Source organism: Drosophila navojoa, chromosome X, assembly GCF_054131105.1.
Source record: "Drosophila navojoa isolate 15081-1374.11 chromosome X, UAZ_NAV_1.0, whole genome shotgun sequence".
NCBI classification, from domain to species: Eukaryota; Metazoa; Arthropoda; class Insecta; order Diptera; family Drosophilidae; genus Drosophila; species Drosophila navojoa.
Window position 1 is genome coordinate 24,225,099 of NC_142895.1, and position 17,743 is coordinate 24,242,841.

General features: G+C 35.9%; 1 protein-coding gene across 1 annotated transcript in view; it reads left to right on the forward strand.

The window, feature by feature from the left end:
* Nucleotides 1-15,324: 15,324 nt before the first annotated feature.
* The window catches only part of Tlk (Tousled-like kinase), a 50,773-nt gene continuing 48,354 nt past the window's right edge, over nucleotides 15,325-17,743 (forward strand). Inside the window, exon 1 of the mRNA XM_089264349.1 lies at nucleotides 15,325-16,077. Within this exon, the coding sequence (XP_089120475.1) occupies nucleotides 15,568-16,077 (510 nt within the window). The 5' untranslated portion in view covers nucleotides 15,325-15,567. The remainder of the gene's footprint in view (nucleotides 16,078-17,743) is intronic.

Consider the following 17,743-nt stretch of genomic DNA (forward strand, 5'->3'; position numbering starts at 1 on the left):
ATAATTTTGAATGGGAAATAGAAAAGAAAAAAAAGAATGAATTTTACGGGTGTAAAAGTATTAAATTAAAATTTCGATAGTATGCAATATACTATATTTTTACATATTCCAATATTGAAATGCTACAAGATAAAGTTTTTTGTATATAATAACTGTTATCTGAAATATTTGTGATTAGATTTGACATTGAATAAAAAATAGAAACCAAACTTAATAGTTATGTACATATATTATATATTGGCTGAATGTGAAAATTTACTGATGTAAAAGCATATTAAATATCTATTATATATAAATCATCAATTTGATTTATTATATTATTATTTATTTGATTACAAAGGAGTTCAGGTACAAATGCATTTAAATCAAATTTAATTACATTATATTGCCATGTAAACAAACGAAAATATTGCATGCGATAGTTAGTGAGTATTTGTATCACTGTGCATGGCCCCAACTGCTATATGTGCGTAATTGAAAACCGGTTGCACTGTTTACCGACATTTTCCGCTAAGTTGTGAGAGGCTACCAAAGAGAGAGAGAGAGAGAGAGAGAGAGAGAGAAAAAGAGCAAGTGACCGACCATAGGAAGGTCGCCGTCATCGTTGCTGAGCCGAACAAGTGTTCGTTGTTGCTCGTTGACTCGTATTTGCGACTCGTCGTCGTCGTCGTCGTCATCGTCAGCCATAACCGGAAGGTCGCCTTTACCACAACATTTATTATGGAAAAATCGCGTAATCACTGTCGTATCACATTTTTTGCAGCCGTCGTTGGTCGGCGTCGTCGTCGTCGTCGTCGTCGTCGTAGTAGCTCTCTGTCTGTGTGTAACTGTATGTATGTGTATGTGTGCATATATTTATATATGTATGTATGGGCTTCTTTATACGTGTGTGTGTGTGTGTGCGTGTGCAAACGAGTGTGTTGGTTTTATTTTTAGCAGCAGACGCCGCTTGCCAACTTCAAACTTGTTGCAAGTCGTTGGGTTGCGTGTTTGACGTACGAAATTGAACTTTACTTTTATATTAAAGCTTTGTTCGATTTTTATGGTACATTTTGCTTTGCATTTGTTTTCTTTCTTACTTTGTGTGGACTTTGTGCACGAGCTGTGCGTGTGTGTGTGTGTGCGTGTGGCTCGACAAATTTAATTTTTTTCTCAGCTTTTTTTTTCGTAGCTTTCGTTGCGAAAAGTGAACACATTTCCAGTCTAACATCCAGCAGCAGCGACAGCGGCAGTCCTGGCTGCCACGATTAGTCCACTCAGGCTCAGTCGCTACCCAGATATTCCAATGCATATTATTTGGTTGGGCCTTTATGGAGATGGTTGCGTTCGCTGTCGCTGTTGCTGTTGCTGGCTGCGGCTCGTTTTGGGGGTTGCTTCCCAGGGGTGTCCAACGCACACCCACCCACACACACACACTTGTGCATGTTCACATGTATGCGTGTGCACTTGCAGTTTTATTTTCATTTTTTTTGTGTGCATTTCTTATTTTTTTTTCTCTGCTCTCTCTTTCTCTCTTTTTATATTCTTCATTTTCATTTTCGTTTTTATATGTGCATGTATGTATGTGTATGTGTATTTTTTTTTGTGCTTTCTGTTTTGGCAACTGAACATGGAAACGGCACCTTGCACATCGGGGCTGTCCGTTTTCTTCTTGCTGCATTTTGCACTGGAATGTGCGACACGGTACAGTGGAAGGCCAGTTGCATGTTGCACACTGCATACATACATATATTGTATGTGTATGTATATAGAGGAACATACAGCAGCAGCGACAGCGACAGCCCAAGCCCAGAGAGACACAACTTGGGGCCTCTGTCAAAGGCCATGGACCAAATCCAGGGCCGGGTTCCTGTTTGTTGTTGTTGTTGTTGTTGCTGCTGTTGCTTTTGCTGTTGATTTGCAAAGTGGATTTTGTGTATTTGACGATTGTTCGACTTGCAGTTGATGCTGTTGCTGTTGCTGTTGCAGTTGCAGTTGCTGCATGTTGTTGCAAAACTGGTTACTGCTGTTGCTGTTGCTGCTGCGGCTGTTAGTGCTGCTTGCTGCAATACTTGCAGCTAACTTACATTATCTGCCCCCCACACCCCCCACACTCTCTCTATCTCTCCCTCTCTGCGTGTACCCCCATATCTCTGTCTCTCATTTCCCTCTCTCTCTCTCTCTCTCTCTCTCTCTCTCTTTCTCTGTCGCTCCCTTTCTCTTTCGCCTGCTGTCTCTGTCGTGCTCTTGCTCCCACTCTGTTTTTCTCTCCTGGGACAGCTTGTTATATATGTATGTATACTCATATATATGTATATGTATATGTATGTGCGTGTGTGTGTATATATGATTGTATGTGTGTAAACGTGTTTGTATTAACCCTTTTTGGCCACACACATACGGCCGACCAACAGCATTCCTAGCTAGACCTTCCTTGTTGCCAACCGCCCATTGCCAAATATTTGATTATATTAGATTTGATCTTAATATATACAGAAAAATTGATAGATTCCAAGTTTACTTACACCCATCATTCATATTTCTTTGACTTTCAATCCCGATTTGCAATGCATCCCCCTTAAATCATCGTCAAAAATCAAAATGAACTCTCGAATCGTATCCTGCGAGAATTTTTCATGCGTTCTACTCTATTTTCATGTTGTTATGGAAAAAGTTCCATTTCATTTGTATATTAATAAATCTCTCTAGCCTCTGGATAAATAGAAAGCACGATGAAACGTCTTTTTATTTGACAAAAAATGCTCTAAAGTCATTATACTTTCGAAAGAACCTAAATAAGATAGGGAAAACTGTCGAAACCATCTGTATTTACTGCAAAGATGCAAAAATACTAAATACACTTTCTTTAACTAAAAAAGGTGATCAGAATATAGAACCCAGTTATTCAAAGTAGAGACATTAGCAGTACAGCCATAGCGCAGCAGCCTAGGATGCCTGGAAAAGGATCTGTAACTTTGTCGACAAGGATCCAGGACCCAGTTCCATAGTGGGCTGTGCTCAGTTAGTTAGATAATAGATGAGGGCACCACCTTTAAAGCTCAAGCGTGATAGTTCCTGGTTCCATCATGAATTTTAGACCTAGAAGATGAGGTTTTTCAGTCGGTTAGATGATCCGACCTATGTATAAAACATTTTTACTTCAGAGAATTTGAATTTCTGTATAAACCGTAAAAAAAAAGGTTCCCCTTGCCATTTCGAATTTAGGGGGCTTGACTGTATATACATACATATGTACATATATCATCACAACTATATTGATATTATAATAATCATCATTGTTAAGCCCTGGCTATTGGGTTCTTCTTGTCATCATTATTATCAGATGACTGCAGATGCTTTTGATATTCAGCATCATCAACTGCAACAACATCATCGATATTATCAGCATCAGCAACCTCATTATCATCATGATCATCATCAGTGACTTGTCATCTTCATCATAGTCTTCAATGATTTTGTATCTTAATCATTATCATCATAATGAAATGAAATGTTAAAGTCATCATCATCATGATCGTAGAAATCATCATCATTATCATTGATTTGCATTGATTTGTCATCATTATCATCATTGATTTGTCACCTTCATTATCTTCATCATCATCATCTGTATTTTGTCATATTCATCAATGATTTATTGTCTTCATCTTCATCTCCATCTTCATCTTCATCTTCATCTTCATCTTCATGTTCATCTTCATCTTCATCTCCATCTTCATCTTCATCTTCATCTTCATCTCCATCTTCATCATCATCATTGATTCGATGATTGATTTGTCATCATCATCATCATTGATATGTCACTTTCATCATCATCATCATCATCATTGATTTGTCATCATTGTCATCATAATCACTGACTTGTCTTATTTATCAATTTGTTGTCTTCATCTTCATCATCATCATTGTCATTGATTCGATGATGGATTTGTCATCATCATCATTGATTTGTCATTATCATCATCATCAGTGTTTTGTCGTATTCATCAATGATTTGTTGTCTTCATCTTTATCATCATCATCATCATCATCATCATCATTATCATTATCATTATCATTATCATTATCATTATCATTATCATTATCATTATCATTATCATTGATTCGATGATTGATTTGTCATCATTATCATAATTGATTTGTCACCTTCATCATTATAATTATCATTGATTTGTCATCATCATCATCATCATCAGTGACTTGTCATCTTTATCTATCTTTATCTAACTAGAAATAATGCTCTACAGGCATATCAAGCTATCGGAAATGCTTTGCTACTTCTGTATGAATGTGTGTGTGTGTGTACATGCATGCCTATATGTATATGTGTGTGTGTGATGAGTGCTGTACAGTTTTGGAGTCCATTTTGCTACACTTAGAGTACGCGCTTGTTGCTGGCCAAAACAGACGCAGACTCTGCCGCAGCAGCAGCCGCAGTCGCAGTCGCAGTCGCAGTCGCAGCAGCAGCAGCAGCAGCAGCATCTTCGCCGTGGACATGATTTGTAGCTGCTGTTGCTATCGCTGCTGCTGCTGCTGGTGGCTGCTGCTGATGCGTGCGGCAATAATGCGCGGCGCACACGAGTCGACCGCGCAGTGCCGAACAACAACAGCGACGACGACGACGACGACGACGTCGACGTCGACATCGACATCGACCACTTCATCATCGACGAGCAGCGTCAACTTTTGAGGCAGTTGGCTTAAAACAAAGCACAGCCAACAGCCAACAGGCAGCTGCAGCAGCAACGGTTGCAACAACAATTAAGGAAAACTTTTTGTGCTTGCAACCGGAATGTGCCTCATATTGTTGTATTGACATTACTCTACGGCTCAAAGCCAGCCAAGTGGAGGCATTAGGACTTGGACAGAGTGGGGGACGACATGTAGCTGGGAATATGAAAATAAAGCCAAACCAAGTGAAAATATTTACGTATAATTCAGAGCTAGTTAAAGAGGTCGAAAGGGTCTAAGGGTCTAAGAAAGCGTTTCTTATAGCTGACAAATGATAATATATGGAGAACTGATAGCTGAAATGGTAGTATATATATTTTAGATTTTAGGGTTGATCGATTTTAGTGGGAGTACTAAGGTAATATCTATGTGTTATATATAATTGAAATAGATTTTAGTGGGATTAGAGAAGTATAGAAATATATATCTGTGTATTACATATCTTTGAGTATTGTGAACAAAATTTGTAATATTTTTGATTCATTTATAAATAGATTTTAGTGAGAGTTGTATTACATATATTGTATATGTATATGTATATATACTGTATATGTTTTGGTATAATATATATATTTTGAATATATTTCAGTGGGATTATATAAGTAATATATCTGTGTATTACAATCGAATTTTCTTAATTTATTAACTGATCAATATTATCGGGCTGAGTATTTTCGTAAATTAATTTTAGTGGATGTATTGTATATGTATGTATGTATGTATGTATGTATTCGAAATAGATTATAGTGGAAGTAAATAAGCATATTTGTATGTATATGTGTACATACGTATCTGTGAATTACACACCTTTGAGCATTACAAACGGAATTTGGATTAAAATGTTCTTAATTTATTAACTGATTAATATACATATTTCTGATGGATATTTGCGTAAATATTGGGAATATTGAAGTACATATGTATATGTATATCTATATATTATTAACGAAATTTTATATATTTTTCTTAATCTATTAACTGATCAATATATTCGATATACTTTTCTGTTCATGTAAATAGTAGTGCTGCACTATATAACATACAAGCCAACTGAAACGGTACTTTTACCGTTGCGAAATGAAAAAAAAGCTGAATTGGAATTTAGAATACAAAATTCAAGCAAGAGAATTGTGAAAAGAATCCGTTATTTGCAGTCGAAATGCATTTGTTCTTGGCGACTTAAGGAGTTTGAATTGAAACAGCATAGAAATTGTAGTGCTGGAATTTAGAAGCTTAAAAATGTAAATTTATATGGTCCACGCCTAAATGGAATCCCTTGAGAAGGATATGATATCCTTAATAGATATAAACTTTAAATCAATTGCCAAAATGAAGAATTTTTTATAATATTTTATGCAAAAATATGGATATATTTATCTAGCTAGTATATTTAGTAGATATTTCTTAGTAAATATTTATTTACAATTTATATAAAAGTCTTAGAGGCGAATATAGTATCATCCTATTATATCACTTCATATGTATATGAGTTTTAACCAAACTTAAGCTTTAGACTCCGTTCAGCCAGTCTTGGGAATTCTGGAATATTGCCCTTGGAACTTTTTAGACTTTCCCTAATATTCAAGATAATGCTGACGTGATTCTATTGTCAAGTGAATCTACTCTTATACTACTTATAAATATGTATATCTAGACTTATACTAGACTTCCTCTATTTCTAGTTCTGCTTCTACTCTAGGCTAACGGTACTTCTTGTCGATTAATTTGGATAGTTGGCAAAGTGCATTTGGGGCTCGCATTTTAGTTAGGTAAATGCCAAGCGAAGATGCGCCCGAAATTGATGCTTCGAATAGTTTTGGTTGGCGACGTTGCAACGCAATTGTTGCCACCTTCCCCCCACCAAGGTGTGTGTGTGTGTGTGTGTGTATTAGGAGTAGTGTGTATAACGAGTGATTGTTGGTGAGGGTTGAGTAGGATACGTTAGGGGCGTGCCGGGGCAAGGTGCGGCTCGGTACACGAGTTCTAACCACGATGACGCCGCGACGCGTTGTGCGATTGAGTTGCGACCTGCCTGCCTGCTGCTGCCGCTGCTGCTGCTGCTGCTGCTGGTGCTGCTGTTGCTGCTGGTGCTGCCTGCAACATGCTATGGATGGATGGTGTATTGGTTGCTTGGATAGCGTATTGTATGTGAGAGTGAGAGAGGGAGTGATGGTGGGGCCATGGGCAGGCGGGCATGTGGCGGAGGAGGGGGCTGGGAGTGGGCAGGGTAGGCTGTGTTCAGTAGTGTAGTTGTTGGCTGGCTTGGACCTACAACGTAAAATAAAAAATCTGCGCGTCGACGTCTACGCATTGGGAACTCTTAGCTATGTTGGCAAAAGCGCTGTCGACGCTGACGTTGCTGCTGCTGTGTGCACCCGTGTGTATGTGTGTATGTGTGTGTGTGTGAAGGGTATGCGTGTGTCTCTCAGTGTTTGTGTGTGTGTGTGTGTGTGCACGCGTTTAAATTGAAAATGCGGCTAGGCGAGAGAGACGCCCTGCCTAACTCAAACTCAGTGTTTGCCCCACTGTACCCGCTCATCTAGGAGGTGCCACGCAGCCTGCTGCTGTTTGTGTACCCTGCCCACGCCCAGTCCAGTTGCTGTTGCTGTTGCTGTTGGCGTTTGCCGTTTTCTTTGCTGCCCGCTGCGTTTGCTGACGTCGCCGTCGTCGTTGTTGCTGAATGCAAAGCGACGTCAGGCAGCCGCAGCCGCCGCCGCAGCAGCAGCAGCAGCAACAGCAGCAGCAGGCAGCAGGCAGCACAGGCCGCAGCTGAGCCAGAGGCAGCAACAGCATCATTCAGTTTCAGTCGCAATTCAAACGCCATCAAAATCAAAACGGTAACGAAAAACCAATTTTTTCGTTGTTTTTAGTTTTGTTATCCGCGTTAATTCTGCTCACAAATTGTCGTCGTCGTTGTTGTTGTTGTTGTTTTCTCCTTTAATATTTGTGTATTGTGCCGTTACAGAGAGCAAGCACAATAGAATCAACTGCTGAGTGCGAGAGCATAAAAAAGATAGAGAGAGAGTGCATGCAGTACGTGTGTGTGTGTGTGTATGTGTGTGTGTGTGGGTGCATACTCTTCCTCCGTATATGTGCATATGTGTGTGTGTGATTTTTTTTCCTGTGCAATGCATTTTGTTTAAACTTTAAACAATTTGAACGACTCGAACTGCCAGTGCCAAAATGCAGAGAACGAGCAAGACAGAGAGCAATGTGCGGCGAGAGCAAATGATGAGGTGCGGAAAGCACACACACACATACAATTATATATATGTACACAATAAGCGCTCTGTCGAGAGGCAGCAGCAGCAGCAGCAGCTCAAAGCGCGAACAGGCGAAGTGAGAGCAAGAGCAAGAGCAAGAGCCAAAGCACGAGCACGAGCAAGAGCCAGAGCGAGAGCGAGAACGAAAATTGAACTGAACTGAACAAAACAAAGCAAAAGGCAATGAGGAAAAAAAAAAAAAAATAGATTGCCACACAGTGACGTTTGGCAAGGGATATAAGGTGTAGAGTGATAGGTAGGAGGGCAGAGTGGGGTATGCGGTGTGTGGTGTGTTTTTGTCTGTGTGGTGTATATAAACATATGTATGTATGTAAAAACCCACCAACTCTAACTGGAAAGAACATTTGTGCAGAACAACTGAGCAAAATGGATGCGCAAAAATGTGGGCCAAATTTTTGTTTGATGCTTCTGAATCCCAATGCAAAAAAAAAAAAAACAAAAATCTGTTGTTGCTCTTTCAGTTTATTAAATGTGCGTGTGCATAGGTGTGGGTGTGCTAGGCCAAACTTGTGTATATATTTACTTACACATACATATACATATGTATGTATATACATATACATATATAAAGCAAACATTTTGGATTTTAATTAACAAGCACTAAAATGTTTTCACTGATGATTCCAAAAGTCAACCCATAGATAGGCAAGGTAGCTGCTAATACAGGGTGTTCCCTCCTTACACTGCTCAACATGATGCTATTCATGTGCTCGTGCTTGAGCTTCATTTAATTGCTGCAGTCTATAATACCCTGTAGCGCATTGAAAGTGTGGCATGATCAACAGGCGGCTGTGTGGTTGTCTAAAGGAATGTATATATGTATATACCTGTTATATATATATCAAATAAATATATATATACATAGGATTTTCATCATATTTAGCTGTTTGAGCTCTAGATATTTACAACAAAAATAATTTACAAAAAAAAGATAGTTATCTAAATTTTTGAGCCAGAAATGCCTTAATATGAATGGAAATCCAAATTCATTATTTGTTTCTATATATATGTATATTTATGTATATGCCTATATATGCGTAATTCATGAAGTATTGAGTTTGTAGAATTCTCCTTCCCTAACAAACTTATGTCAATATTCATTGGAATTTATAAACAAAAACAAATATTGATTTAAGAATTAGTTTCAAACTTAAATTCTTCATAAGTTTGCTTTGTTATATTTGAGCGTACCTGAGTTAAGATATCTTATTCCTATTGTGTGGATCACGAGCCTATAAAATACTTTTTTCCTAGAAAAAAAAAAAATAAATAAATAAATAAATAATCATATTGGGGTTCTCTTATGCATACAAACAGACATATGTATATATGTATGTTTATGGGATCTGCCACGCCTACTTTTGCTTGTTACATACATATTGTCAAAACCAATATATGCTAATTACCCATTTTCAATGAGTACAGGGTATCATAAAATAAACAAAAATCCTTGATTAGGCCAAGAGACCTAATGTATGTATATAATTAATACGAAATATTTGAGTTCACTTTTTATGCAATTTATTTAAGTTGTAAATAAGGCCCTATATACATTTACATATATGTACAACTTCATATATACATTTGTATATATAATTTATAAAGATTTGCATTCATACAGGGTATCTTGTGACATAGTCATAGTATTGATAATGCCCTTCGTATTGTGCATACCCACTTGTGCCTATTAGCTAGGGTATTTCACAAAAATCTCATTAAATGCGCTCGAGTATTTTTTGTATTTTACAAGCTTTTCTCTCTTTTGGGCTCTGCTTTGTGTTGCCTTTATTTTTGTCTGTCTTGTCGCTTATTCTTTATGCTTTCAATTTTGTTGTATATATGTGTGTGTATATAGTATATAATATATATGTATATAAATATATGTACATGTATAGTAGATGTTATTATGTACATGAGTATGAGTGAGTGTATATATATAGATATATGTATGTATATGTGCGTGTATACATACACATATATATTCATATACTTTCATGTACCTACATATATACATACATACATACATATACATATATGTATGTACGTATTTTAGGCATATCTAGTTCAGTCTTTGATGTACCACAAATCACGTATTTGTTTGCTTCTTGCATAAAACCACAATCGAGATAACGGTTCTTGTGCTTGCCTAGCCGTTAAGAATTTCCTGATATCGTATCGTATCGTCTCGTATACCGTGCTGTACCATATCGTATCAGTTATGTATCTGATGGATACATAGTATACGCCCGCATACCTGGCCCATATCAATTGATATGGAATGTGCCCAAAATGATCAACTAACGGCGCTGCAACTACAGTAGTCGCTGGCTAAGTGTGACAGCCCAAAAGAATTATGAAAGCACAGTTTGTTGACATCTAATTTGAATCTAATTGGAATCGAGTTGAAAGCTTTCGAGCGACTCATTTGTCAAATTGGATTTCAGTTGTATTCCAATTGGAGTTTAGTTGGTTTACAGTTGGACTTCAATTGGTGTCTCATGCAGTCATCTCGTTGCTCACTGTACCTATGAAAGATGTCCGCAGCATCGGCATCGGCATCAATGCAGATACTTTTCTCTCTTATTAGAATTAATACGAGATTTAACAGATATACACACACACACACAGGCTGAGGTACTATATATGGGTGGGCTGGCAGGCTAGTGGCTAAGGGGAGCAGGTGGGCACTGGGCGGACAACAAGAAGCAGCAGCAGCAGCAGTAGAAGAAGAAGAAGAAGATGCTTCTGCACTCACGACGAGTCAGAAAATGAGCGAGAAATTATCAAAGAGCCGTTTTGTGTGCGCGAGGTTGGCACAAAGTGTAGCGGGGCTGGCGGGCGGGCAGAGTGAGGAGGCGGCATGAGGTAACAGCCCTCGCCAAGCAAGCTCCCCTCCCCACCCCAGACAAAGTCCTATGGCGCGACGTCCCTTGCACAAGTGAAGGCAGTTCAGGCAGTTCAGGCTCTCGGTTTAATCGACCAGTCGTCGTCCTACCCAATGTTTGTCGCTTTGCTTGGCCCCGTTGTTGCCTTGCCGCACCCCGCTCACCTCTCTTACACACACACACATAGATACAGACACTCATATATATGTAGCTACATATTATCTCAGATATAAACCGATTGGCGTGTGTATACATAATTTTTTTCGCTTTGTATGTGTGTGTGTGTGTGTTATTTTTTCTGCTGCTTACGAAAGCTAGAAAGAAAGAGATAGAGAGAGAGAGTGTGAGAGAGAGAGTGAGAGTGGGGGTAAAACGAGGGGGGAACTGTTAGAGCTAGAGCTTGCAAGCCAAAGAGCGGAGCAGAAGATACAGATAGACAGACCTATATGACATTATATAATATACAAACAATATATATATATATATATATATATACATGTGTATACATATTCATATGTATGTACATATATACATGCATATATACCTATGTATGCATACATACACAAGTATCGGGAGCTAAAAGTCGAATCAATTAATGTATTTAGATAACAAACTCTAACGGATTACCATCAAAACAATCGCATTGACTATCGATATCGATTGGCGTCAGAGCTATCGTTAATTGATGTTGCATATGTATCGTTAGCCTAGCGCTAATTGCTGATCAATTTTGTTAAGGCAAAGCTAATGTGTGTGTGTGACATATTAATAGTTATCGATATTAATTTTAATTATCAATAGTCTAGCCATAATTGTGGATCGATTTTTCCTTTTAACGTCATACCAGGTGATAAATTAGTTGCTTTTTAGTGATTCATCAAAATTTTCAGTTAATATCAGCTCGTTATCGATATTCTTACATAGAGTTTTACTTACCAGAATATCGATTATCATTCATTTAGCATGGCTATCGTTAGTTGATCGATAAATCGATTATATTTTCAAGCAGCAGGTCATATTCAAAGCCTTAAAGCTGCCTAGGACGATATGCTGTCGATTTTCCCTTATGAATCAAGTATCGTTATCGATTGGCTTAAGAACAATTGCTTCGGTTTTTATTATGTATATCTTTATGGATGATTTATATGTATAAAAAGATTCTCGATAGGGTTGATGGATTGTTAGCTCATTTATATATAGATTTTGTATTAGAGTGAGATACAATCGTTTTCATAAGATATTTATCGGTGTATGAAAACGATAGAAAGAGTTTTTTTAATGAATATAACTCAATTATTTATATCTGTATATATATGTATGTATATATATGTTTATATACTGCTATTGATTCGCTTAAGATTAGTGAAACTTTTAGATACTTTCTGTCTCCATCTGTGCACATGTCTTTTATTTCGTATAGCTTCTGGCTAAAGTTAGTTAAGAGAATAGCAGAAATAGCAGCTAAACAAGCGTATTTTGCGTATTTGCCATTGGGAGTCAATGTCTCAATGTCTCAATGTCTCAATGTCTCCAGCGGGCAATCGAGTGTTGTTGTCTCTTCTTGGTCTTCTTCTACTGCTTCATATTCCTCGTGTCTGTTACTACTTCTACTGCTTCTACGGTGGCAAATATGACTTCAACCGGTTCAAAAAAAAAAAGCAACAACAACAAAAAAAGAAGAAGCATTTACTTTTTAGCTTGGCCTGGCCTGGGTTTGCCTGCCTGGGCCCAGAGTTCTCGTTTGTTTAGATACAGATACATTATGTACTAAAGGCGAGCAGGCCAAGTGCTTTTGTTGTTGTTGTGGCTACAGATACGGCAAAGGCACTGACGACAAACACTGCACATACATACATATATATACATATATATGTATATAAATATTAAGTATATATGTACATCTGTGTGTATTTATATACCTATACAGCTATACTATATACAGCTATTGGAGCTTCATCTGTCCAAAGTTTAGCTACAATTTGTTGTTGCTGCTGTTCATGGCAACAGTTAAACAATTCATTATACATTATACTTACCCAAATACAAGCACATACACACATACATACATATATACACATACATGTATGTATGTATATAGTATCTGTGTGACAATGGAGCCAATAGAGGTTACGAATACGCTTTCAATCAGTTTTTGTAGATACTTCAGAGCGAAGCTCTATGGCAGTGCTATCTAAAGAAATAACTGTAAATGTGTTAATGTTTTGCTCTTAATTCTAATGAATATATAATATGATATATATAATATATATTTGATAAATATATGTATATGATATTATAGTGCTAAATATATCATAAATGAATTTATATACATATATCTATGTATATATAATTCTATTGAAGGCATATTATAGTAGTTTGATAGATAGATGATACATATTTGATTTTCTACATACCTAAATATTAAATAAATGCATACAAATACATCTATTCAGTTATTTTATTAATTGAAATACCAAAATTACAACATTTTAAATTATTTAATTAATGCATAATTAATAATTATTTATGTATATCGAGAAATACTATATGTAAATGCTTCCGACCAAATTTCGACAGTACTAAAACTAGACTAAAATAGTCTAAAATTCTTCTTTATTCAAATTTCACTCAAATATCTAACGTAAATGCATATATACCCACATACATATGTATATACATGTGTATGTATGTTATCATTGTTTGCCTATAAAAATTCCATATAACGCCCCACTGTGCGCTCGAATGCCTCGGGCTAGTGTATGGCTAGTTGCAATTTGTGCTTCGCTTATTTCCGCTTTCTCAACGACAATAAGAACAGTTAGACTATTTTTGTTATTGCGTTGTTAGTGTTGTACCACTCGGTGCTCTCATGTGCCTGTGTCTGTCTCTCTGTGTGAGTGTTTGAGTGCGTGTGCACGTATACATATATGTATGTATGTATTTAAGTATTGCATATACAGGGTCAAATTAAGACAATGACAATGCGATGTATAATAGCCGCAAAATCAGAAACAAAATCAAAATCAAATACAAAAGCAAGAGCAAAAGCAAATGTAAAGTCAGAAGTGAACGGGGAAGGAGCTGAGGCGAAAACAAGCTGGCAGAATAGCAGCATTAAACATACACCGGCAACAACAATAGCAACAACAAACAAGCGCCCTGTGTGCTCTCTTGCGTCGCTTCTCTCGCACTCTCTCGAAACGCCTGCACGCTGCGTGCATATATGTGTGTGTGTGTTGTGTGTGTGCATGCATGCTTGCTGCCAGCTGCTACGGCTGCTGCTGCTATTGTCGACGTCGTCGTGGCGTCGTCATCGACAGTTGCGAGGCGACACATTCGTCGTCGGCTGCTTGAATTCAGTCAAAAAAACAAACACAATAACAACAACGCGCGATTTTTGTTTGCGGCAAATTAATTTTAATACAGCTACATACATATACATATATGTATGTACATAAATGCATGACTATACATATATGTATGTATGTATGAATACTTTTGTTTACTGTTCTATTCTTTTTGCACTTTATTTTATTCAATAACGATTTATTTTTGCAGTGTGCCTAAGCAATGATTTTTGTCGTTTTTTTTTTCTGTGTGTGCGAGCGTGTCAAAAAGTTGAATATCAAAGAGTAATTTAAGGGCGCGCTAACACAGCCCAATGGGACATGCTGCCTTCTTTCTGCATGCACAATTATTTATGTGCGTGCGTGTGAGTGTGTGTGAGTGAGTGCCTGCGTGCGTGTGTGCGAGTGCGAGAGATCAACAAATTATAACAGAGTCCATCAGCTGCAGCTGCTCAGCGTCGCAGTTAACGTCGCAGTTATCGGTAGCGTCGCCGTTGCCGTCGCTGTCTCTGTGCTGTGGCCATCGTCATCGCCGTTAACATCGTTGTTGTCGCCGTTAACATCGTCGCGTTTCGGTCGTTGATACAACATTTTTACCTTGAGCTCATTTCAAGTCTAAGCAAACCAAGCTTCAAAATATAAAATTCACTGCATAAAAAGAATAATAAAAGTAATACAAAAATATATAAAAAACAAAGTGAGCGAAATACAAAGGCAACACTTGAAATTAATACATATAACAGAAAAGGCAGCAACAACAACAGCAGAAGCAGCAGCAACAAAAAAGTGCGTGCAAAACAAATATTGCAAAAAATTTTCAAGAGAGAAAGAGAGTGAGCGAACGAGAGAGTGGGGCAGAGCGACGGAGCGCGCGAGCGAGTGTGAGTGAGTGCGAACGTGTGTGTAATAAAACTAGAACAAAAAAAAAAAAAAGCGAGGAGAAAAAAGTGTAATTTATTTATTGTTTACGTTAAAGTTCGTGCGTGCGCTTGTGTCTGTGTGTGTACGTTTTTTTTTTTTTTAATTTACAAAATGAAAATCAAATTAAAAAAAAAAAAATAAATACCAAATAAAATTAACGCGAAATTAAAAATATTAATGAATACGAATATTTTTTTACTGTGCAGTGTTTCACTCAACTAATTGTTGGCGCAAAGAAATTGTTCTTCCCAAATAATAATCTCCATATGTATATGTATTTATATGTATATGCACACACATCCAGTTGCATACGAATATACATATATAGCGCACAGAAATACATACGCATGCACAAAGAAATACAGACGCCTATGTATGTATATATAATATACATGTGCAATGCAAAATTGGCAATTGCAAGCGCAAAGCTATCAACAACATTACCAGCATCAGCATCAGCATCAGCCATCGCTTCATCATCAGCAACCACAGCAGCATCTTCATCAATTGCAGCAGCAGCAACAGCCACCACAACAACAAGCATTTGCGACTGTCGCGCAACAGCAACAACTGCAACAACAACAACAGCCAGTGTTGCATTTGCAACAACAACAGCAACAACTTCAGCAATTAAGCAGCAACAGCAACAGTTGCAACAACTATAGCAGCTACAGTAGCAACAATAACAACAACAACAACAACAATTGCTACAGCTACAACAACAATAATAATAATAACAACAGCAACAACAACAACAACATTAATAATAATAACAATAACAACAACAACAGCAGCAGCACGCATCAACAACTGCAACACAGCAGCATCAACAACAACAACAACAACAACAGCAGCAACAACAACAATCTTGATGATGACATTTATTATTTGTTTTACAAAGATTTTTATGTAAGTTGCTTGTTGTTTTTTTTTTTTAATGTGCCACAAAGCAGAAAATAATAATAATAATAATAATAATAATAATAATAATAATAAAAATACTAAAGAATACCGCAAATACAAAAACACACACACATTAATAATAATAATAATATAATTACTTTAAAACCACTTCCTAAACACATTTGTCACAACAATTGAATGCCATTATTTCTCATTGCGTTTTGCAACACTGCTTGCAACAAATACACTGTAGAACAAGGTTCAGCCTAAAATGAAGTATGCTAAAGGAATATATTCAGAATTTGAATTTTTTTAGCATTGTATTTATAAATATATATGTATATTTTATTAAATATTTCAAAAATATTTGATAACTTGCGAATATTGCGGGAATTTTAAAGTACAAAGTACAATGATCATTTTCAAATTAGTAATCGAATTTGTTTAAAGTCGAGTTCCAGCTGGAGCATAAAACAGCAAATGTATTGAGTGTGGCAAGAGGAAGAGCTTAAACAACTGCAACAACAACAGTTGTTGGCTAGAAGTAAAACAGATGCTATACCATATGAGTTGATTTTTGTTGCTAAGGTCGAAATGCACAAAACACAAAGAGAAGGGGGAAGAGAGAGAGAAAGAGAGAGAAAAGAGAGAGAGAGAGAGAAAAGAGAGAGAGAGAGAGAGAGAGAAAAGAGAGAGAGAGAGAAAAGAGAGAGAGAGAGAGAGAGAGAGAGCATTTTAAGTAAATTCTAATTAATGAGAGCAATGAGACTTAAAAAAATAACTTAAATAAAAAATAATAATAATAATAAAAATAATAAAAATAATAATAATAATAATAATAATAATAATAATAATGATAATAATAAATAAAAAAATAAAAATAAAAATAATAATAATAATAATAATAATAATGATAATAATAAATAAAAAAAAATAATAATAATGATAAATAAAAAAAAAATAATAATAATGATAAATAAACAAAAAATAATAATAATGATAAATAAAAAAAAAATAATAATAACGATAAATAAAAAAAAATAATAATAAATAAAAAAAATAATAATAATTATGCTAATAAATAATAAAAAAAATTAATTAAAAAAAAATAATAATAATAATAATAATGCTAATAAATAATAAAAAAAATAATTCTAAAAAAAATTATAATAATAATATTAATAAAAAAAAAAAAATAATTCTAAAAAAAGAATAATAACATCAATAATAATAAATAAAAAAATTAAAATAAAAAAATTTTAAAAATGAATGGTAGGCCACGCATCGATATAAATATATAGATTAAAGTTGTTTTCATTTTTAATCTATTTCAAAAGATATTTTTAGCATAGTTTTATTACACAAAAAGAAAACAAAAGAAAAACTGATTAGAATGAGCTTGAACTTCAACTAAATTATAGAACATATACATACATATGTATATAACTGTACTATGTTATCAAATATATACATATATATGTATGTATAGGCATTATATACATATATGTGTGTATATTTGTGTCACTTTAATTCAATTCATTCATTGGACATGATCCAATTTAGACTCGTTATCATAAATAGTTTCTTATCACCAATTGTATATATGTCACAAAATAAGGTATTATATATAAAAATACTTATATATAGACATTTTTAGTCGCATTCCCGTTTT